Source organism: Bemisia tabaci, chromosome 2 (assembly GCF_918797505.1).
Source record: "Bemisia tabaci chromosome 2, PGI_BMITA_v3".
Lineage (NCBI taxonomy): Eukaryota > Metazoa > Arthropoda > Insecta > Hemiptera > Aleyrodidae > Bemisia > Bemisia tabaci.
Window position 1 is genome coordinate 16610360 of NC_092794.1, and position 23798 is coordinate 16634157.

Sequence of the window (23798 nt, forward strand, 5' to 3'; positions counted from 1 at the left end):
TAAAATTTGCAAGTTTTCCTAACATATTTCTAAAAACCGTTGGAAGATATTTATGTTTCCCTCTTTATCACAGTATCAAGCACAAATTGTTTCAAGAATTTTGATGTACCTTATGTGCACAATTTCAACTACCTTGTATGCAAGAATAAGTACCTACCTAAATCCTCCCTTGCAAATAAATTCTCTTCCGAAAAGAAGAGTTTAATACAAAATTGACCTCCTCTTCTTCCCTGGATTTTCTGCCTTTTGATATCTTTAGAGAGAAATTAAGGGGCATTTTCCCCAAAATTTCAACTCTCGAAAAAATCAGGTATAATGGGGGGATTAGAAGTTGAAGAACCTGGTGAAAGACTTCCCTTCGTATCTTTTCGACAAATAAAGATATCGAAACTCAGTTTACATAGACGACTCTTAAATTAGCTTTTGAGCTAGTGTAAATATCGAATACCTCTTATCTTATAACTTAAAGTTAGGAGACCCGGACGGATTTGAAACCACTTTTTTTCTCACGTTCTTGGAAATACTGGAGAACACCATACTTACAATTTAACCAGAAGGAGAATTAGTTCTTTAAATTGTGCAGAGCATGAAAATCTTAATGCATTGCATCCTGGGAAAGTTTTTGTTGGCGAGTAATGACCGGATAACCTGGGATGACCTACGAAAAACACCGCTTTCGCGCCATTGCATTGGTCTGTACTCAGGTAGAGTCCCGAGTTTAGAACTCGGCTGTTGCCACATCGTCACCTTTCGACCAAAGTATCTCAAGCCAGGGCCTGATTTAGGAGGTGGCCACATGGCACATGTGCCGCGGCCCATGGCGGCAAATTTAGGGGGCGGCAAATGTTGTAATTATTTCAAATGTAGGTATCAAGAAAAAATCTGATTTAGAAAAAAAATCACAAACGAGAAAAGGCGAAAAAATCTCTCATTTCTTGAGAGTTAAAGTATAGTAATTTCTAATTTGTTCGTCTACCGGTGATGCAAGAGACAGCGCCTTTCATTGGTCTAGTTGAGAGAGAAACCAAACACGCAATTTGGCCTGGAGCGGCACGGCGCGGAGAGCAATGATGACGAGGAATTGAGATGGAAGGGAGACGCCCTCGGCGCGGCGCGCCGATCAGCATGAGCACATATCAGCGCCTACAAGACTTAATGAATACTTCACGCATTGCGTCAAACGTAGTGCGGTCGGCTGCGGTTGGCGCGGAACGCCTAGCGCCTACGAGACTGCATGAATACTTCACGCATTGCGTCAAAAACAGTGCTGTTGGCGCGATGGCAGAAATTAAAATCATTAAACCACATTCATGTTTATTCTTTCATAACTTTTTCGTTCATTTCTTATAAATGAACAGCCTTGTCCACACAGAGATAGGTTTCCGGAACTTAATTTTCGCGCAAAATTTCGTGAACTTTGGCTAGTGTTGGTAGGGCTTTCACAAAAAATGTGTCCGACACGAGTAAACGCGTCGTATGCACCCATCCTCCTTCGGCACGTTCACTTGATGGTTTGAATCGATGTTTCAAAACGAATGAAAAGGGACGGCAAAATACAGGCGGCAAGTACCTAGGTAAATCCGGCCTTGTCACAAGCGTCATGTAACGTTTAAAAAATTCTGCCGCCATTTGATTTTTTTACAGAGAAATTTTTCGACGAAGCTGTCCAAAAATTTCAATGAATTTTCTTTGTGCTGCCGATAAAATTAAGTGAAATTTTCAAACAGATTCAACCAACAATTTCTCTGTAAAAAAAATCAAATGGCGGCGGAAATTTTGAAACGTCGCATGGCGCTTGTGATACTTGACCGGAAGGTGACATGTTGCCCGGATCCGTTGCAATATTTTTAAGGGCATGGCGTTCGTTAGCGAAAATTCGGCAGTATCTAAATGAGGGCCATGGAAAAACGAAAATAGGAAGAAACGCCTTAATAATACTTAAACGTCAGTTTTCCAGAGCACGACATTGCAGGTACCAAGTTTCAACTTTGAGGGAAATCGATGGAGCGATTCTATTTGTGTGCGATCGGAGTGAATGATTTGCACATTATTATCATTATTTTTAAGTACAGCCTCTGCTTGTATTTAGAGATAGAAAGACCCTCACTCTACATTATGATGATTACCTACCAAGTCGGTGTTGCCAAGCTCAAGAGTCAAGACGTGGATGGCTATGTGAGTAATTCCCATTAAGCCCTGCTTAGAGAAAGCACAGTAATAGTAAATCAGGAAAAATTGGCAGTAGCGTAGCCCTGTTCTCCCTCCCCTGAGAATAATTCTCCCCAAAACCTTCATTTATCCTTATTTTCAGGATTTTTTTCAAAATTTGAAGCCTCCCCCCCCCCCTCATGGAAATGGATCGCAGACCCCCATTTTTCCTCTCTGGAAAATTTCTGGCTACGTCAACGGAAAGTATGAGTGGGTATTCGCCTTGCGTAATTTTTATTTTGAAATCCTGCTCATCCTGTCACCGGAACCATACAAAAATCTAAAAAAGTACGTAATTTTTTTGATAGACTTGGCAAGTAAGCTCGAACGGCGTGTGGCCGATGCCGTTTCCGTTTCCTCTCTAGATTCCAGTGTCTTTTAGCGTTCGTTTCGGTAAGGCGAGGGGGGGGGGGGGATTAGGAGATAAGGAGAAACTGTATGTACCTATGTGAGAGTATCTATGTAAATTTCCTCTTTAAAAAATAAATTTTACTACAGGTAACGCGGGCAGGATGTGTGTTATCGATATCGTGGTTAATCAGCATGACTCCAACGAAATTATGGGCGCCCGCATGTTGTCGTCCGTTTAGCATGCATGTGGGCATTTTTCTCCTGCTGTATTTCCGATCCCCCGCACCTGGATAATCCCTGGAAAGCCTAAGTTGTGCCCGGGCCTTTTTATGCGTCGTCTCGGACTTTTCCCGCCGTAAAATTTTGGCGGGCTGTTTTAAAATTTGTAAGCTCGAAATCAGCTGGCAACGTGTTCTTATCAGTTGGTTATCAGTTATCGCCGGGTTGTCGTGCTCTTCAGTCCAGTCTTCTCCGCGTCAAGTCTTGTTTCCAACGAAAGTTTATCTGCTAATTTAAAATTTAGATGAGTGCCTTACTTACCTAGTGCTCACTAGATAGTTGGTGGCTGCTTTAATCTAACTAATCTTCAAACTAGCTGCGCAACAAGTCCCTGTGAATATTATTATGAAAATGAACAAAATTTGACTCACTTATCTTTTTAATTGGAATTGTCCACGCCTGGCCATTTCAAAAAGGTTAGTAAGCTGATAATTTATTTTAACAATACAATATTGTATTTTATCCACTTCCTTTCAATTTTTTTTTACAATTTGAAAATCCCATTATAGTAAGTACTTAAGAGAACATTAATTCACAACAGAATTTTGAACTAAAATTTGGTCCAAAAAATTTTCGATGTTTAATTTCTATGGAAAACTGTCACAGCAAAACTTGGGAAAGATCTACAGAGAGATTTATGTGTCAAATGTTGAGAAAAAATTAAATTATATTAAAATAATGTATAGGTAGGTACCTATAGCAAAAACATTGTTACCTATCATTTTACAATATTATTGCAATATAATGCAGTACTTAGGTACTTATTTCGGTTACAAAATGCTTTTTGGAGAATCATCTTCCACAGCTGAATGAGGAAGATAAATGACAACATGCTCTGTATTTTTGTTCCTCACAAGGGTCAAAGCACCTTCTTTCGCTTAGTGAGGAATTCCAGTAGAGAAACAGTCACCTCCTTCATTATACCTTGCTCTGGTGATTTTACCTTCCTCCTCAGTTAATTAGTCTTATTCAGTCTACTCTCCTAGCAACAATGATCAAGGATGTTTGAGTTCAACAGGTTGCCATTCACAAGATTACTGAAAAATTTTAAAGTAGTGACCAAGTCTGTTTATAATATCCCCTGAAATCCTTTAGGTATGCTGAGTAAACTGCAAACTGGCATCACTTACTACAGCTAGTACGAACTTGGATCATTTGCTTTGATAAATTCATGTAGTAAGTAAAGAATGATTTAATTAGATGTCATGTAAAAATTATTAAACAAAAAAATCCATACTGGCAACTCTGAGCTGGAAGATGTTCACAGCCCAGACCTCTCTTTATTTAGCTCCAGTAAGTAATTTGTTCTTTTCATAAGTAGTTAGGGGGCACAATAGTTTGTGGACAGAAGAGTACCAAATTTAACAGCTGCAGGAAGCAAACACTTTTTAACCTTGATCTTGACACGTCTTGATCTTGTGCTTGTGTGTATCTTACATTTTGTTTCAATCCATATTCTTATAACTAAAGTATTAGACTGAAAATTTAACTGAATTTTTTTTGTAAAAACACGTAAGTATTGAACAAAAGCTTGTTTACACTAAAATGACAAGAAAATAATAATTTAAAAAAATCTTTAATTCTATAAATTTGAAACCTACTGTGGCTCCTGAAATTCTTCCTGTGATTATTAAGACAGTAAAATTACTTCTTTTTTTTTTAAAGAAACAGACCAAGTTTACTACATTGATGAGAAATGTATAAAATAAATACATTATACAAAGATAAATCGTAATTTGTATTGATGCCTGCCACAGCAGTTGGAAGGAAAATATTTGGGTGCGCGTCACTGTTGTCTGATAGGAAGCTAGTTCCCTGAATATTTCAGCCATAAAGCGCCTCTGGAGTCAACATGTTCAATTCAATTAACATTTCTCTCTCTTCTTTCTTTCTTTCTTTATCTCTTGTTGATTTTTATTTTTTTGTTGCTTTTTTTGTTTCAGTGAAGATGTCTCGAAGCTTCACCGAGTGGTCAATATGTTTTGGTGTGTTTTTAATTCAGTGCAACTTCATAAGTGGGTTGTGTGACCTGACGTCGACAACACCTTGCAATAATGAGATTGATAGTAGCCCATACAAACCTACTTGGGAAAGTCTGGATAAAAGACCTCTACCAACATGGTATGATGAGGCAAAATTTGGAATTTTCGTTCATTGGGGCGTGTTTTCAGTGCCTTCTTTTAAAACAGAATGGTTTTGGAGTAATTGGAAAGGTAAGATCCATTTCATTTGAATATTCCTAATCTCTTTCACCGACAAAAAACTTACAATAGTTGGTTTAGAAAATAAATTTTACAAGTAATTTTTAGTTTTCGAAGAGAAAAACTAGAAGAGCTAGAAAATAAATGGAAGGTACAGTTTACAAAGATTAATAAGACGAATAAGATTGGAGATAGGATATCAACTATTCAATGGGTTAGTGTCTGCTTGACAGATTAGGCCTCCACGTAAGGTGAGAAATTAAGCTTGAAAGCACTTGTTTCCTTGTCAAAATTTCTGGTAGAACATGATGGACGCATTCAGAATTTCCATTCCAACATATAAGAGAAATTACCGTTTGTTATTTTGAACTTCTCACTTGAGAAAAAACCAAATTTGCCCCAGATGTATTCAACTGTTTTTAATGTACAGTAGGTACTTTACAATTATAAAATTTTCATAATGAGTTTAATTTCCCTTGACTATAGAAGAACCTAGCACTAAAGAAGGAGGAAAGTCTCATAGAACCAGACTACAATTACTCCTAAGATATAAGATTGTTCTTTAAAAAAAGAAAAAAAAAAGTTTTTCTTCTTTGATTTTGTTCTTCCTTTCCTAGGAGGAGAAGGGGATTCGGTGAGAGGTGACCTAAGAACCAAATTTTTTACTTGAGGGGTATCTCTGAATTTTTGATGCTTAAATATCTCTCTGTTAAATCTTCTCCAGTCTGGTGGTCCACTGAGTATAGAATATCAGAAATTACTTTTTTGCTTCGAGTAATCAAGTTGTTTGCTTATCTTTTATGTGATAAATTGGAACATTTTGGGGAATAAGTATTGAAAGCAGCAAAGAAATAATTAAGCTAAATTTAAAATTATTTCGCATTGCAGGGGAGAAGCCCAGTAAAATAGTGGTGGATTTGATGAACAAAAACTACCGCCCTAATTTTACTTATCAAGAGTTTGCCAAAGATTTTACAGCTGAGTTTTTTGACCCCAATGAGTGGGTGGACTTGTTTAAAGCATCTGGAGCCAAGTGAGTATAATATTTTTAAGAACAATCAGTATCTTTTCTCCTCTCTTCTTCCAATTTCCTTCAGTTGTACCCCTGATTAAGGAAATCAGTTTTAAAAATTTGACGGGAAAAAAAGAGGAAAAAATGTAAACGACACTCAATGCAACGCTATTTACCATTCAAAAGACAAAGATATATTGAGACCAAAGCCTGGCTTCTGACTGTTTAAGAAGTACAACTTGTCTAGAGCAATAGAAGACTCACAAGTCACATCACTGACAAGTAACAGGATTAGACATGATATCTCCATCCAAAAGCGTTGCAGAAAAATTTGTCAAAACTTTTCCCTTCAACTTTGAAAGTTGAAGCAAACATATAGAGAAAAATTAATTCTTCCGACACAATATATTACATATAATTATTTATTACAAGTTACTGATCTGGTAATGTTTTAGATATGTTGTGCTCACATCTAAACACCATGAAGGCTTTACTCTTTGGCCTTCAAAGTACTCTTTTAGTTGGAATGCAGTTGACATTGGACCACACAGGGATCTAGTAGGTATAATAAATCATTGATTACTTTTGACGTGGTTCTGTTACATGTAAGAGATCCACCTCACTGAATAGCCTTCATAAGCATAAAATTGCACGAAAGTCACGCTGAGTGCAGCAGGAACAGAAATACCTAGCACACACTCCGAAACACAAAATCTGCATAGTCTGTATCTTGTATTTTCCAAATTAGCTAGGCACGCTGGCACTTTCTCCTTGGTCACTGCCATTTTGGCTGGCTTGGAGGGAGAGACCTTTAAGAAAAATTTGCTGAATGAAGAAAAAATCGGTCATCAATCTTTTTCATAGATGATTTAAACAATTTAAGGTGCTTATTAGTTTTTACTTCTTTTTTTTAAATGAGGAGAGCACAAAAACGTTGAAGGCATTAAAATTATCCTTCATAAAGACTTATGACAGTTTCCAGATAGTTTATCTATTTTATGTACTCATTCATCTCTCAGGGCAAAACTGTTGCCGGCAACTGCAAGAACAGACCTGGAGAGACACACTGAATTTGAAAATATTTGCGTTTCAGAGTATACTTCAGATATTTCTGATGTGTTCAATGTGATATTCATGAAACTTTACTGACAAAAACTTGCAGAGTCTCTGATACAGGTAGCTATTAATTTTCGGAATTATTGGACCGATCAGTTCAAACTATGACACTAACAGAAATTAAAAAAGCTATTTTGTTCAAGTATCAAAATCATGAATTTGTGCATATGCATTTCGTATGCCTACCCTGATCACAGTCGATCTCATGGTCCGATTAAAAAAAAGAAAAAAGGTGGTTTACAATCCTAGCCCTGGTTCAATTCAGTGTACTCTTTCCTCTGAAAAGAATTCCACCCTGTTAGCCAACGGCCAACTAAGTATGAGTTAGCAATGCAAAATTTGGAGAATGCGCAAAGTTTCAGAGGATATTGTAAGATCCTAATATTAGAGACATGCTCTTGTTCTCAGAAGATTTTTATTCTCTTCTAAAACATTTAGTTACTAGTTTTCCAGGATAGTCGTACTAATTTGAAAAAATTTTCTCTTTCCTTCCTTCAGGAGATTTGGCTCACGCTGTCCGCACAAGGTCCAATATGACATTTGGACTTTACCATTCTCTATTTGAGTGGTTCAATCCACTTTGGCTGGATGATCTCAAGTCTAACTTGACAACGCAAAACTTCGCCAAATTTAAAACCGTTCCTGAACTGTATGAGCTGGTAAGTGATCAAAAAGTAAACGGCATCTGTTAGTTGAAATAATACAGCCAAGTAAGTAAGTAGCAATTATGAGAATCATAAAAATGATTAGACCAAGCTACTGTGAATGTCTCCAAGGCTGAGATTAATTAACTGCTGTGCGGCTACATTACATCAAGAATAGATGACCAGGATGAAATGACAGAAATTTCTATATTATGGCTTGCCCTATGCCTAAAACATACATTTTTTTGAACTGATATTCAGCTGGAATGAGATATTCACTCTTGAGAGATATAATTCCACCTATTCCTAAACAGACTTAACATGAATGTAACAATTTTTATAGCTGAGTTACCTTACTTTCTACATTGGTGTACAAGTTCTAGGTGCAGCTGTCAGTTTCTGGAGGCCTTAAACAGAAAAGCTAGCTTTTTCCTCCGGTTGTGTTAAAACTATACTTTTTCAATGTTGATATTGAATTAAGCTTTTGTAAGAGTACATATTCAAACTACATTAAAAATAGTAAACCTGAAAATGGCGCCGTTAATATTACTGAAAAATTATGAGGTTTGCATATTTTAAAGTATTGCGCAATTGTACATGATGTTGTTCCATTTAGGTGGAGAAGTACAAGCCAGAGGTAATTTGGTCTGATGGTGAGTGGTGGGCTCCGTCTGAATATTGGACATCGCAGGAATTTTTGGCTTGGTTGTACAACTCTAGCCCTGTCAAAGACACAGTCGTTGTTAACGACCGATGGGGACATGAAACACTGTGTCATCATGGAGGTTTCTACACTTGTGCGGATCATTACAACCCTGGTGAGGATCCAAGAGCCAGGCAAACGCAGCCTGACTGCTACTTTCAATAGTCCTTTTTTCACGATTGCAATACTAACAGGATTTAAGGTGATTTTAAGTGATCTAAATATAGGATACACAACTACATTGCGCTGCTACACGGTCTCTGTCTTTAAGAAGCAATAATTATCGTAATGAACAGGTTAATGCAAGAATCGGATCCATGTGTAGCAGCATTAATAGTATGTAGTATAACATTAAATTGTGAGGATTCATTGAAAATAATTTAGATCGGAAACTACCATAACGGAAATTGCTTATTGACTCAGTGTGTAAGAGAGAGATAGCGTATTGATATCTCTCTTTCGCACATCGAGTCAATGAGTGATTTCTGTTGTGATAGTTTCTGATTTAAAGTTTCAATATATCTTCACAAATTTGATGTTAAACTGCTCAGTATTAATGCTGCCAAACGGTAAGGATCAGTTTCTTGTATTAAATTGTGCATTACGATAATTATTTCTTCTCGAAGGCACAGACCATGTAGCAGCACAACGTCGTGGCGGATCTGAACCCGAGATCACTCGGAATCCTCTCAATAGAATAAATATTGATTCCAAAATTAATCATATTTTTCTTCTTTTCTTCTCGGGAAAAGGGAGGGGGGGGGGGGGTTGAAATGCATATGTTGAATGATTTTCTTGTTTTTTCTCATTGTTATGGACCAGAAATAAAACTATTTTTGGTTTTTTATTAAAAGATGGGTGACCTTTTCAGGGTTCACAGATTTTGTTCGCATACAAAAGAGCCCAAAATTTTGCTTTAGTCTGTTCCTATACTGCATGATTTGATGGTTTGTGAAATGTTCAACAGTTCTTGAAAAACAATACGGAGTTAGTCCTTTCTTGAATATTCTGTGAGCTGTACTCTTTAGACCATTATCAAAGAGATACACTACCCTTTTCGAGAAAATTTGTTTAATTTTGTAATAGCGAATTCTTTGCTCTCAGAGAATTTACCTTCCAGTTTAGCAAGTTTTATCGCTTCTTAATTTTAAGATTTCTCAAACAATCCATAAAAATTGAAGGCATTTATTAATATTACTAAAATGCAATGACCACTCAAAATGAAAATAAATGAATAAATAATGCTGATTTCCATCATGCTGAACTATTTATGTACTGTTTTATTAACATCCACAGGAAAACTACAAAAATATAAATTTGAAAATGCCATGACAATTGACAAGCAGTCTTGGGGATATCGTCGCAACGCGAAATTGTCAGAATACTACACCAGTGAAGAGTTGATAGCAGAGTTAGTTACTACTGTCAGTTGTGGAGGTTTGTGACCATTTAGATTTCAATTACTAAATAAAAAGTAAACAGCGAGCATAAAATGTTTTGCGTCAAACTTGAAAGCTAGTTTCTGACTAGATTTTGGTTTTAAAACATTTTTTGTTTATTTTGTTGAGGATAATTTATTGGTATCAACTGTTAAGTTCTGTATTTCTACATTTTGCTTTGTCATTAAGAAAATACTTGGAAATTTTAAAAAGATAAAAAGAGCCCTCTATTACTTTTCATCATTGAAAAGCCAGAAGAAGGACAAAGAGCTACTTCTTTAAAATTAAAAGCAAGTGAAAGAATTAAGCAATGTGAAGAAAAAGAAGAAGTGGCGGTAAAATAAAACCACACGATTTTTTTTGCCAGCACCAAAAGCAGCACAAAAATTTATTGCATCTTATTTCATCTGTCAGTCACTTTCAATATTCAAATGTCCTATCAATTCAGTAAAAGAAAACTCGTATTTGATTGTTTGCAGGAAATTTTCTCCTGAATGTTGGACCAACAAAAGAGGGTGTCATAACTCCAATCTTTCAAGAAAGGTTACTGGACCTTGGCACCTGGTTTAACACCAGTGGAGAAGCAATTTATGGTTCAAAGCCTTGGGAAAGATGTCAAAATGATACTTTGACAGGGAATGTGTGGTATGTAGAAAAATTCAAATCAAATAAAAACTTAGAATCGTTTAATCCTTTGTTTATTTGAAACGAAGGCATTTTTAAATGAATTTCTAGTTTCTTCATTGTAAATTAAGGGTTGCAAATAAAAATTAAGATATAAAAATGTTTGGTTTAGTTGAATCGATTAAAAAAAAACCACTTTGTGATAGTGTATACCTCAGATGAAAAATGCTGTAAAGAAGGTTGGAGAGATTTCATACTTTAGGAGAAAAATAAAAAAAGAGCTACGTAAAATAATGCAGTTTTATCTCTCTCCAGTGGAATAGTTGTTGGTTTTACAAAGGCTGATAATTTAGTCTTCTGTCCTGTTCAGGCCGCTCAAAGTAACGAGGCCAATATTGAGTAAAAGGACATAATTCTGACAGAATTGAATCATTCAGTTGAAAAAACTCACTCATTAATTTGAGAGCGTTCATTTGTTGCTCCCAAAAAAATGCCTCATCCCAAACAGTATTAAATAAAAAGGTCCTCAAATAGATCCTTGCCCTCCCCCACTACCTTTACACAGCTGTTTTTTGCGTTGACACCATCGGATATTGGCTGTTAAGAGTTTTTACTATACTTATAAAATTTAGTTTCTCAGGTCTTAATTATTATTAAATGATGCTATTCATTAAGCGCATTCTTTTTACTTTCTTATCATTTCTGTAATTCTCAGGTATACATCAGTTTCTCGAAGTAATTCGCTGTACTTGTATGCCATATCGTTAAGTTGGCCAAAAGATGGTATATTATCACTAGCATGTATCAAAGGCTTGAAAATAGCCGAGCCAGTGCTTCTCCTTGGTTACGACAAACCCATCAAGGTAAGTTACTCATTGACTCATATTTCGGAATTCTTTGGAAAAGTATCTATCTAAGTATAGCGGCAGATGATTAGCAACCTCCTGCTATTTGAGATGAGTAGAAAAAATGCAATCCATCCATGGATTTTCTTCGTTTATGCCCTTAATTTTTTGGTTTCTATTTTCATTCCTTAGCTGGAATACAGGCTCGAGGTTATTGAGGGCAGTTTTCAGGGAGAAACATAGTTTATTTTGTTTTTTAAATTCTGGATATCTCTTGGAGGCCGAATCTAGTCTTCTTACTGAAGTTATTCATCACCATTTCAGAAGAAGAGTTTTGTTCTTTCTACTGGTTTGCTACGCTACAAGTACCACATAAGGCCACTTCTCCCTCCTCCTACCCTCTTTTAGAGGCATTTGTAAGTCAGCCCCGGATTTCATCCCCCTCAGGCGACTTATGTACATATGGATTTTGGACAACTGTATTTTGTGTTTAATTATTAGATTGAAGATTAATGTGTGTTTACTCGAACTCCTTATGGACAAGGTAAATTTTTTCATACCATTTTGTACCCCTCTGATTAATATATATCAGCATTTATTTGTGTGGATCTGTGTCATTTACCTTTGGCTCTTCTTTGTAGTTTTCAGAAGGAGCTGATGCAGTGAAGCTTTACTTTCCATCAAAGGCAGAAACTGACATGAAAATGGGCTACACGTTCAAGTTCACGTTCGCGTTCAACCAAAAATGAGACACCTCTATGAGATATCTTCATACGTAAACGAAGATGAAAGTACTATTTGCGTATATTTGAAAGTGACATTATGAAATAAGTACCTAAATTTATGTTTAAAGTATTTAATTCCCTTTTGAATGATTTTCTCCGCTTCCATTGAAGTGTGCTTCTTCCGTTTTGTATTTATAATTGGACGTATTTCTGCCAAACGGAACTATGTGCATTGAGCCATAAGCCCTGAGACCTATAGGAATACATGCACAACAGGGCTCACATCATAATGCACATAGTTCTGTTTGGCAGAAATACATCCTATCACTTTTAAAAAAAAGTTGTACTCCCTGAATTGACTGTACAGGTCTATAAACTAATTTACTTTTTTCATCTTCCTCCCTTCATTTTTCTGAGGGTCTCAGTGGAAGAAAATCAAAATCAATTTTTTGTTTTTTCACAGTCTTAAATGGTCCATAGGAGGAGATGAATTGATGGCCAACATTGATTGATTCATTGATTGATTTATTAACAATTCCATATGATTATTTCTTTGCCGATGCATTTTCAAAGTATGTCAAACTGAATACACTTAGAACATTCTTACTCACTCTAGTTAAATTACTGGACACTGGTTGTTCCCAATGGTGTTTTTAGTATGTATGCAGACAGACAAAGTAGAATAAATAAAGAGAAGAATGATATGAATTTTGATTTTCCTCCTTACTTGTATAATCTGGCTTTGAAGTAAATATTTAAAGCCTCCTGAGGCACTTGAGAACAGATGCCTGTGTCAAAAAACTCTTTGAATAAACCTATTGGATTACACAGAGATGTAATGCTATTCAACAAGACTGAGGCTCATTATCAACAGCAGCGGACTGTTTCTCAAAGGCTCAATTTCAAGCCTTAAGCTGTTTCATATCGATGGTTCTGAGGAGAGAATATTTTTCTTGAAGCGGATAATTTTTAGTATTGATAACTATAATTTGCTTGGGAGAAAGCACTGTGCTTGCGAACTATCACAGAAAAATCCTTGCAATCTGGTCTAAATCTAAATATTACTTTCCAACTCCAGATAATAGCATCCACCTTTTGGGCGCTTCTGGTTTACCAGACGCGCCCTTCCCAGCCACTGGACTCCTCATTGTAAAATGTGTACATGGGACATAGCTGGTTGTCTCATGGGAAATGACGCCATTTTGATAGAGGCGGTAAAACTTTGATCTTGCTCGTTATCTGTTATTTTTAAAAATAAGCGTAGAATGTTGAGTTTTGGCAAAAAAAATTCTGCAAGGATTTATTACCAGGTTACATTAGTTTAAGGTCCTCGTCATGCTTAAATATTTATTTCCGATCTGTACTTTCTGAGTAAATTCGACAAATTTAGGAGTATCTCTCCATTTAGTGACGTATTGCTGTGCTTTTCTAAGATTGGTTCATTTTCCAATTGTTTTGCTTGTATATCAGTGGACAGTTGCTGCCGCCATTATCCCACCTCAAATTTCAATAATAAAAAAAAAAAAAAAAAATGAGCTTTGCACATGAAGGAAAATTGCTCTAAAGGACTCACTACGTCTTTAACAGCCAAAATCAGACGTTCACATTGAACGATTGATTGATTTAATTCACGAGAATCCAAATATTAATTTGCCTCAAGGCCAATCTCATTGGGCCAAGACGCTAAGGTGGAGCTTCAAAACCAGTGGCGTGGCGTGCTTTGCGATATATCGATTGATCGGTCATTTAAACCTATGGAAAAGGATCGATATACAGGGTGTTCGCAGCGAACACCTTAATAATCGATTATTTACCATAGGTTTAAATGGCATTACAATCGATACATCGCAACTCACGCCACGCCACTGTTCAAAACAGCTGTGGCCAATGAGCGAACGCAATTTCTGAACGCGCCTCCTCATTCTCTGAGCTATGAGTAAATTTTTTAGTTAAATAGTGTAGTTTCTCTCATCATAATAGTGCTTCCAGAGTGGCTAAGTGCCTCCGTGTCCGGCTTAAACTCCAGAGGTCGAGGTTCGATCCCTTGCCTGGAGGAATTTTTTTTTCATGGTTTTCTTTTATGTTTTATTTGACTAAAAAAGTATGGGCAACTATATTACTTCCTTCTGCCACTGAGAGAAGCGCCCTCCGACGCAATTGTGTTGGAACATCTTGTTTCCTTTCTTGAGTTAGTCCTTGGAATTGGGTAACTCAATGGCATTAATTAGAAAAAGCTCCATGGAATTCTTGTAAGTTTTTTTGCTAGCAAAGCACTATTTTTCCAGAATCAACCATACTTTGTATTGAGGATATTATCAGCGATTCTTGAGGAGAACGTTAGTCATTAACAGGTGTTTATTTGGTAAACTGTTAATACTTACAAAATAAATTACACTCTAAAAGATCCAACTAGTAACAAATGCAGAAACTTAACTGAAAAGTTACGATAGTCCAAGTATATCTTTTACCGCTTCCTTATATTTTGCTAGTGTATCAACATCTTCCCCTGAAACAGTACACAAAATGTAAGGTGAAATAAGTCAGTTCAGCTCAGTGGGCCGATTAAGATAAGATGATTAAGATAAGATAAGATAAGGTGGCAAGATAAGATATCGAAATGCAATATATTACGCAGTTAAGATAGGGCTATGTTTTGTCGTACGCACATGGGTTCAATGATCAGACTGTGGAAGAGAACAACCTGCGATTGGTTGTTTCTCGCTGTTTAAGGCAAGAAAACACACATGGAGCTCATTAAAATCTCTTAAAAATTAGTTCTTATAGATATAAATCTTTTGCTCCTTGAGGGGAATCAAAACCAAGGTTGAACTAAATTGCAACCTCATCAGGTTAGTCTAATGGTTGAAGCAAGATGATATCAGCACTGCTAAGATAGCGAAGAAAGTTAGAACTCTTCGATTTCGAAACTTTCGAAATGAAGTTTCCTTCAAAATTTGTTTAATCGAATTTGAAATCACTGATACAGCTAAAATAGCAAAATTCATCTAATTCATGTACACATGAGACCAATGAGAAAGCTGTAAATGAGCAGAAATTGACACTTTTTTAGAAGAGACAGCCGTAAGGGGCATGATTCCTCCAGACAGCCAGTGAGAGCTATGCTTCCAAGTAAAATGGCACCCGTCTCTGCTAATTTCCAACCTTAAAATTTGTTCGTTGTGTGTCTGAAACGTAACCACAAATGCATGCAGAGGATAGCACTTACGGCTATCTTGCCCAACACTAACCCGACAAGGAAAGAAAAATTCTTTTTTTTACACAGTTGGAAATAAAATTTGTCGATATTTAATCCTCCATATGATTTATGAGTACTCCGCCTGAAATATTCGTTCTTTCCAAAAAATTGTTTCAGACGAGTACATCACGACACTAGGACATTAGTTTTCTACAAGATGCATATATATGCTTCGTTATCAGAAAATACTTTCCTTGTCATTACAATATGTCTGATTGATATTGCCTGATATAGTCTCTACATTGGTAACACAGCTGATTTTATTAATGGATTAGATCAGTTTTAACTGTTCTAAAAAACCCTCCTCAAAGTAAGTTCTTAAAATCGTTCATAAAAGCTCAGTACCCGCTAATTTTGTCTGTGGTTTATCTCTGCATTAGAATTCAATGTATTCGAAACTTAATGCTGCCTGTGATGGACGCAAAGACACTTTGTTCAGGTTTTGAAGAGAAAAATGTTGCTTTTGGCTGATATGCATCCAAGCATGAATTTGTGCAAAAACCTTACAGAATAATTTTCTTTTTTTTTTACCTTTATTAAATAAATCAGTGACAGCATTTCTATATTTGATAGCCTCTGGAGTGTTAAAGTCAACCGTTTCAGGATTTGGTTTTCCAGGCCAACACTTCAACTGAACGTACGACTGCTTGGACTTGTTCAAATCCCAGTCATAGTACTCCATATCCACTTCTGATTTCTCTTTTTCCCACTCTGCAAAATTCTGTGGACAGTTTTTAAAAATGAGTAAGGTGAAACAATGACGAAATGCACCCATATAGAAGTGTCAACCACACAGAGATTAAATTTTTTATCTTCATTCAATTAAAGCAGATTCAATGGGTTGTACATCAAGGTTCTTTATTACTATGAAAAAAGAAAAGAAAAAAGAGAATTTATCCACACGAGTAAACTTTGAAACTGTACACATACAACTCACAATTTGTCGACCTGTACACTTGTCAACTCCAACAATTGTGATTTCAATTTGTATTTGGCCTTAAAAGAGGGGGTATTTGAACTTATACATGCTCCAAAATTTACTAAATTGGGGGGGTAGAGGGCTTACATCTAGTCTTTGAAGGAAAAGCCTTCTTGCAAGCCCAAGAGGAGATGATGCTCCAAGAACGACACCATAGATACCTTCAGTGCTCAAGAGATTTAGTGGCTCCAGAGTTTATACATAAAATTAATTTTACATGAAACTACATAAACGAGCTGCAAAATATGTGTCATACCTGCAACAATAACATTTCAAACAAAAAAAGCTGGAATTCACCCAAAAACCTAATTTTGCATCTTTGCTTCTCTGATTCTCAATACTCGTATCTTCAGCTGTTTTCCGGGTGACTCTACAGATTGCATAGAAAACCAGTATTCATAGAAAGATAAAACGTAGTGCCGAGTTGTTTTTTATTAGTTACCCCTCCTCTTGCCAGAGCTGCATTTGCTACGCCAGTGCTCCTTGAGCAACTCATCAAAAGAGTCCAGCATTACGATACAAAATTTTTTGGGATTGATAGAAGCTCCAACTTCGTAAAGCACGCTGTTTTTCCGAATTATTTTTTAACCTTGACTTGATTAAAACTTGGCAAAAAATTAAATCAGAACCTTGAATCTATGTTCACCTATTTTGAGATAAAATGTTGAATCTTATTTCTCAAAACTTGTAGCGCAGTTATTCTCTCGAAATTCTCGAAAGTTGAAGTTCTTTTTAAAGATGCTTGAAGAGTTTTCAAGAGCATCTCTTTGTTGCTACACATCTTTCAGAATTAATACCTTTTTACCATCAAACATAAGAAACATAGACAGTTTTTTGGCTGTTCTGACAAACTGTATTTTCTGAGACCAATTTTTGCAGTTTCACCATCAATATGTGCCTTGAAATTAGTGTTCAAAACTCACACGCGCCAACATGCCCAATGCGCCTAAGAAATTGGTCATGGCGCCTAAAAAATGAAGGCTCTGCGCCAACGTGGCCCCTTAAAATTGCCCCTCCCCCCCCCCCCTCATAAAGAAAATCCTAATTTTTCTGTTTGGCGATTTTTTTTTAAATTTCGACGCGCAGCACTGGATTCTAACTTTTCACTAAGTGCGCCGTGCTATATAGGCAAAAAGTCAATTTGGCCCCTAAAAAATCTTCGATGGCCCCTAAAACTCGAGCTTGATGAGCCTCATGGTTTCTGAAACCCGACGGTGAGTTTCGAATACTGCTTGAAATAGGATCAAATCTCAAGCCTGGATTTCTCAGTTTCCATTCATCATTATTAAGGTTTTTCTAATATCTATCAAGGCTTGAACAAAGTTAACAATTTGATAACAAAGGATAGGATTACAACACTGGAAGAGCTGAAAAGGTGGGCGATCCCAATAATCTGATTGGACTTACCCAAGCCTCATGGTAAAGTGCAGTAATGAGATACATAGCATATTCGTAGTTCTGCTTGCGGACTGGACACCTGTCTGCTACAATACAAACATCATCCCTTTCTTCACTATAATTGTCCTTACATAACCTTTTAAACTTGTCTTTTGAATGTTTGCCTAGTTTCAAAGCCTTCACTTTGAACTGAAATAAAAAGAAAAATGCAAAGCTGTGAGGCGGACTTGATGTTTGACGTTTAGTGAGGATGTTTTTTTGAGTAGGGCCATTTTTTCCACATAAAACCAAAAAATTTCAATTTCATAAATCCTGCAGAAATTTCTGGTGACTTAAGTTGAAATTTTATATGTCCCTTAAACCTCCTTGACTTGAAGTCCTCTGGAAAGTTACGTAAGTGTAGGAATTGTAGCGTACATGAGGAGCACATGAAAATTTTAAGTCGTTTGAGTTTCAAAGAACATACCAAAAACTTTGGCCTAAGAGCAGCTTAATAACAATTTTACAAAACATACATTCTGAAAATATTAATTTTTTAACCAAAGAAGAAAGACAATGTTTGACAAAGGAGTTTTGTATTAATAGAGAGTTTAGAAAAATGACTTTTCTGAAATAAGATAACATTTGTTCTTTCATAAATAATGACAAATAGTTGTAAAACAAGAATTAGATCATATTATACAAATTCAAAGGGGCACTTTTGTGATACCCAGTTTTCTTCTAAATTCAGCTGGGTTGTTTTTTTTTTCATGACCCCAAGCCATGCTTTTAATTGAGATATTGTCAAGTGGGTCTTTGTTGCCGGTTTTTGTTATAAATTGTTGTCAACTTTCAATTTGCCGATAAGAATATCTATATTCACTTTTACAACGTATTCAAGTAGTGGTTCTCCTTGTCAAGGCTCATCAAACTCAGCCATACTCATGGCTTGAGCACATCCATCATGTGGCCAAAAAAATAGTTCCAACTGTCTGTCAAACCCTCGAGTCAGAATGCAGTTTCTTCTGCATTTCCTTGGGAACTTTCTTGAATTGTGGCCTTTTAAGGTGTTTATAGTCCCAAGCTTGGCCTGAGTTAAGGTAATTTGACTAAAGAGAAATGAAACTTAAAAATTTAATGTTAATTTACACAGGTGAACCTTAAAAATTACAGTTCTTTCCTGCAGTCCATCCTATGCTCTTTGGTTTGAGACAAGATTATTTTTAACCAGCATAAAGGCACGGCCTACTTTAGGCTCAAAATTGGCTTAAAAGAGCCTTTTAGGTGCATGAAGTTGTCCAATTCATTAGAATACTTACTTTAACAGTGACAATTCTTGCTTTAGGATCTCTGATTTTTGGTGCAGAATGACAGTAGTCTGAGGTGATAACTTCAAGTGGAAAATGTTGCTCGATTTTTTCATCAGTTTCTAATCCTTCCGGCCATGCTGTACAAAATTTCCTCAGAGCTTCTGTTTGCTTCTTTACGGCAGGAGGGGTTAGGTGAAGGAAATTAGGGATTTTCATTAACTCTGCATTGGCAAATTTCCCCACAGGTGGCAGTCCATCTGACATGTTTCCTTGGAACATAGGTAGCGGAACAGTTGCTGGGTGAAAAGATCTAGGGCCAGGCCAGACACTTGCCCAATCTTGATCCACAGGCATTCGTGTGTACCTACATGATAATGATGAGAATATTATTAGACATATATTCATAATCCCATCAAAAGGACTTTTGAGTAAAAGTTGGCTGTGACTTGAAAAATATTAGAGATGACTGGTTTGCAAAAAAAGAAGGGATATCATCACTTCAAGACCATGTTAATTCTTTTTACAAGGTCTCATTTAAAAAAAATTCTGAAATATTTTTGGTGCAGTCGCACAAATTAGCAATAACAGTTCCTAATATTATTGCTTAAAACCTTATGAAAACAGCGTTGAGATTACTCAGGACAATGTACTTAGCCTCTCTTCCAGGGACAAGTCATATCAGACTTTTCATTTTGCAGAACATTTTTATTTCTTATGGTTTTTGATGAGGTGGAAGCTTTGTTGAACATTGATAATATTGATTTACAAATGCTAGTTTTTTGGATTTGACAAAAATTTCTAAATTGATACTTGGCAGATTTTTCAGTGTTAATTTTGTAAGTGACTTATTTCTTTCTCAATTGACTTGGATAGTAGTCCAGGCAATTGGGCATCAAATAGGGGCTCTTGGGGAAAATTTCCCGGAAAACTTTTTGATGAGTGATTCCTACGTATTTTTAGACGCTGAATCCGAATTTCGCATTTGTGTAGAGATCTTTTCGCCGCTAAAGCCGCCATTTTGAAAAAATGGCCTAAAATCCCAATTTTTGAAAATATCTCACTTATTTTTGATTTTTTGACCAAAGTAGTTATTTTAAAAAATAAACTACATAAAATTCTAAAGAAAACAAGTTCTTATCAATTTTTTGATATGACTGAAATTTAAGCCGCCAGAGCGCGCTGAAAAAACCGCCGAAATTCGAATTTCGCCAAAACTTGCGCTTTTCTCGTGAATAACTTTTCTCGGGGTGACTCTACGTGAAAAATCTTAACTATTAAACTTATAGAGCAACAAATGTAATACTAGGAGTTGCTTTTTTTATTTTTCTTAATCCTGGACGCCACTGACAAGTTTTTGAAGTTGGACTGAAAAAAGCTGAACCGAGCATGGACAGGGCTCGCCAGTATCTGCGTAATTACTCTTCTATGGACTTTTCTAGGGGACTTATTTACGAGTCAGATTGTAAAATTTCATTGGAAGGTGACCCCCCCCCCCCCCCCCCGAAGACCCCCTAATAATTAAATGTCACAAATTACCCCCCCCCCCCCCCCTCACTCTCGCAATTTCCGCTGTTGGCGCAATTCATTTTAGTGAAAGAAACGTGAATTCAATGATTTCATCGGTGATATTTCGAGTAACATTAATAATCCATCAGGTAATTTCTATAAGTTTTCATGAATAATTGCTCATTTTTGGACGGGAAGAGGGAAAATGGACGGAAAAAAGCTTACTTTAAAGTACACGGAATGTATGTACATTTGCATAGTTTTTTCAAGTTGCAATAAAAACATTTCAGAGTTCTCTTAATTTTCACAAATCAAGCAAGTTTTGAAGAAATTGTACTGTGCATATACAAAGTTAAAAAATGCAAATCAAGTAGTATGTCGGGAAACAATCGCAATTTCCCCAAAATTCTAGGTTTTCTGGGGGAAAATCATGCCATGATGGAGGACGACAATGAAAGAATTCTTCCATAGCATGCCTGAGCATATTCCCTGCTGTTTCTAATTACAAAGTTTTTTCAGTCAATTATCTTAATCTGCACTTATACGACAATATTTAGTTCATTGTATTGTTTTGCATCAGAAAGGATGAAACATTTTTTTCCAGGTATCTAGTAGGACTAACCCCAACTAATTTTTGCCCCTGGAGACAAAAATAACTTTAATTCTATTCCAGCAGCCACCACTTTTCGGAAAATCAAATAAAATAAAAATATAGGGCTTTTTCTGCTCAGAAAACCTTCCCTCTATCAAAGAGTTTAGTTTTCAAAAAGTGGTGGAAAACAAATATGGCCATTCCTTTTGGCAGTAAAAATTAGGTGTGAATACCTCATTTGACACTTGAAAAAAAATTTGTCCCCTCCTTTCTGATGCAAAACATTCAGATAAGCTTCAGTACATCATTAGGCTTTCTTACCAGGAAAAGCCGCGCATATTCTCACACATGCTGAAGGGCCAGTAAGCAACAGAATTTTGTTCAAAATGAAAGACCGGTAATGAAGGTATTATCATGACTGAGAGAAAAATTGGAAACTGAAAATTGGGTAAAACGCAAGTAATAATCGTAATTACAAATTTAAATCAACCCGATATTCTAATTGCTGACATATCCTGCAAATTCCTTGTTAGAAAATTATTTTTAGCATTTACATAGCTTTTTTATTATAGTTGTTAATTCGAGAGATACATTTTCAAATATAAAAACTTGGTAACATGGCAGCTAGGATAGGAATTTGATACTTAATAGCCTTGAAATTGTAAAGGTGTATCTGTATACTAAGGAATAATACACTTAAAATAGATCAGCGTACAGGGGTATTTCCGATTTCAAATACAAATAATTAGAGGCCATTCTAAATACACTGCTCACCGTGGAGGCAGGACTGGTTTTTCCTCCCTTTGGAATTTTTTGACAGATTTTTGACTTGTTTTCTTCAAATCAATCACTCGAAATTCTTCATCTGAAAATAATTAAACATATTAATTCAGTACAAGAAAAAAAATAGTAGAAATTTGGCATGAATACTGCTAGTAACAGGATGGTAGAATCGGTCTACACTATTCTGTAGGGGAAAAAAAGCTGAAATTCAAAACATGTTAATTAGATGTAGAATTTTCTTCTTTCTTCTGAAATCTTAAACAAAGCTTGCCCTAAGGTTTATCTCTGTTGATTCCGGCATATCTTTAGCCCATTTAGTCAGCTCAAACATCACATCTGTTGAAATACTTTTCACATTAGCCTTGGGTTTATTCAGTTCTCTAATGTAACTCTCTGACTTTGAAGGACTCCAATTAACACTGCTGTCGTCTTACTTGAACTAGGATCAGCAATTATTTTCCTCTCTAACTTATAGAGGATCCTAGAAATCCCTAACTTCCCTCATTTTCAAGGAAATTCATACGCACCAACCAGAAATATTGAATCACATAGACCGTGCATCCTGTTTCCCGGAAGGCGAGACAACTTTTAAAAATTCACATGTCACTGAGTGTTGGCACCGACCCGCATCGATGAGTTCATGTGTCCCAATTGAGCACATCTGCGCATGCGCAGTAGTGGCTCCAGTGAATTTTTGTCGGATCAAGAGGCTTCATTTCTTGGTTAATAAATAGTTCCGAAAAATGAAACATTGCTGTTTGGTTGTAAAATTATATGTTCTAAAACTTTTCTTCTTTGGAATTTCATCTGAAAATGGATTCTAAAAGAGGTATTTGTGAAAAATTGAGCGCAGGAATGAATTCTCCATTACCTCTCTGCAGTCTCTTCGAGCGCTCTCATCCCTTCCCTGCCCGCCCATCATGGGGCTCCGAGAGACTTGTCTCGCTCCGCCTGTACTAAACCAAGCCGGACGCATGGTCTGCGTGATTCAATGTCTTTGGCACCAACTGATAATTCATCAAGTTTTCCGCATAATGAACTTGGGAAAATGGTCAAAGTATGTGCTGATTAAGTGGTTTTTATAACGAAACCTATCGACAGGGGAACTACCAGACCTTGTTTCTTGTTTGTGGTGTTTAAAATCTCTGCTCCCATTACATTTTAAGGTGAACAAATCAATATAATTTCTTGAAGTTTTCACTAAGTTTCCTTCGCGCGGAAAAGAAAAATCACGATGTTTTCAAGGATTGACGTTGAGTAGTTTTCCATTTAAAAAATAGAGTATGACAGGAAGTCTGCAACGTCGCAAACCAAGATACGCAGTCTAGTAGTTTCATCCTCAGTAGAGGATACAGCATCTTGCAAATCCAAGGTATCAGTGCATTTGCAAGTTGATTAAGCAGATACGTACCATCATCTAACAGCCCTTCCGTTTCAGTCTGGAGCAACGCACTGGTTTGAAATAAAGAGCGAACATGGATTGAAGCCACTGATCTGCATGTTACAAAGAGTTCATTCCAGGGTTTTGAGACAATCATTTTGGCACACTGTAAGGTATCCTTCCCTTTGAACTGCAATGACCGGCCGTAAGCTCGTCCGGAAAATCACATGCTCGACCCTCTGGGCTCTACTCTGGGCATTAGGAAAACGTTGTGAGTCTTGATTCTAGAATTTGAATATTTTGGAGAGGAGGAGAGTCTCTTCGTCGAACGCAAATATAAACAGCTACTTCACAAGCTGCATTGAAGTGTTCGGCACAGATTTAGTTAACAAATTATAAGAACATTTCGGTTCTTCTGGCACTACATCAACACTAACCTCAAAAAGTTGTATCAAGTAAACATTGTA

The 23798-nt window shown here is 36.4% G+C and overlaps 2 protein-coding genes across 2 annotated transcripts; one reads left to right on the top strand and one right to left on the bottom strand.

Annotated features, from left to right (window-relative positions):
- The first annotated feature begins 2965 nt into the window (after positions 1 to 2965).
- Positions 2966 to 12855, top strand: Fuca (alpha-L-fucosidase). The gene is made up of 10 exons (XM_019046369.2): positions 2966 to 3254; positions 4782 to 5051; positions 5928 to 6072; positions 6507 to 6613; positions 7666 to 7826; positions 8428 to 8629; positions 9811 to 9951; positions 10433 to 10598; positions 11293 to 11440; positions 12064 to 12855. The coding sequence occupies exons 2-10, from the start codon at positions 4787 to 4789 to the stop codon at positions 12169 to 12171; spliced, it is 1443 nt and encodes a 480-aa protein (XP_018901914.2). The 5' UTR covers positions 2966 to 3254; positions 4782 to 4786; the 3' UTR covers positions 12172 to 12855.
- Positions 12856 to 14484: 1629 nt separating this feature from the next.
- Positions 14485 to 23753, bottom strand: mRpS35 (mitochondrial ribosomal protein S35). The gene is made up of 6 exons (XM_019046371.2): positions 23362 to 23753; positions 21942 to 22032; positions 19079 to 19433; positions 17790 to 17969; positions 15935 to 16124; positions 14485 to 14653 (listed from the first exon to the last, which is right to left on the bottom strand). Exons 1-6 carry the CDS (start codon positions 23486 to 23488, stop codon positions 14589 to 14591), a joined length of 1008 nt encoding a protein of 335 aa, XP_018901916.2. The 5' UTR covers positions 23489 to 23753; the 3' UTR covers positions 14485 to 14588.
- Between the last annotated feature and the right edge of the window lie 45 nt (positions 23754 to 23798).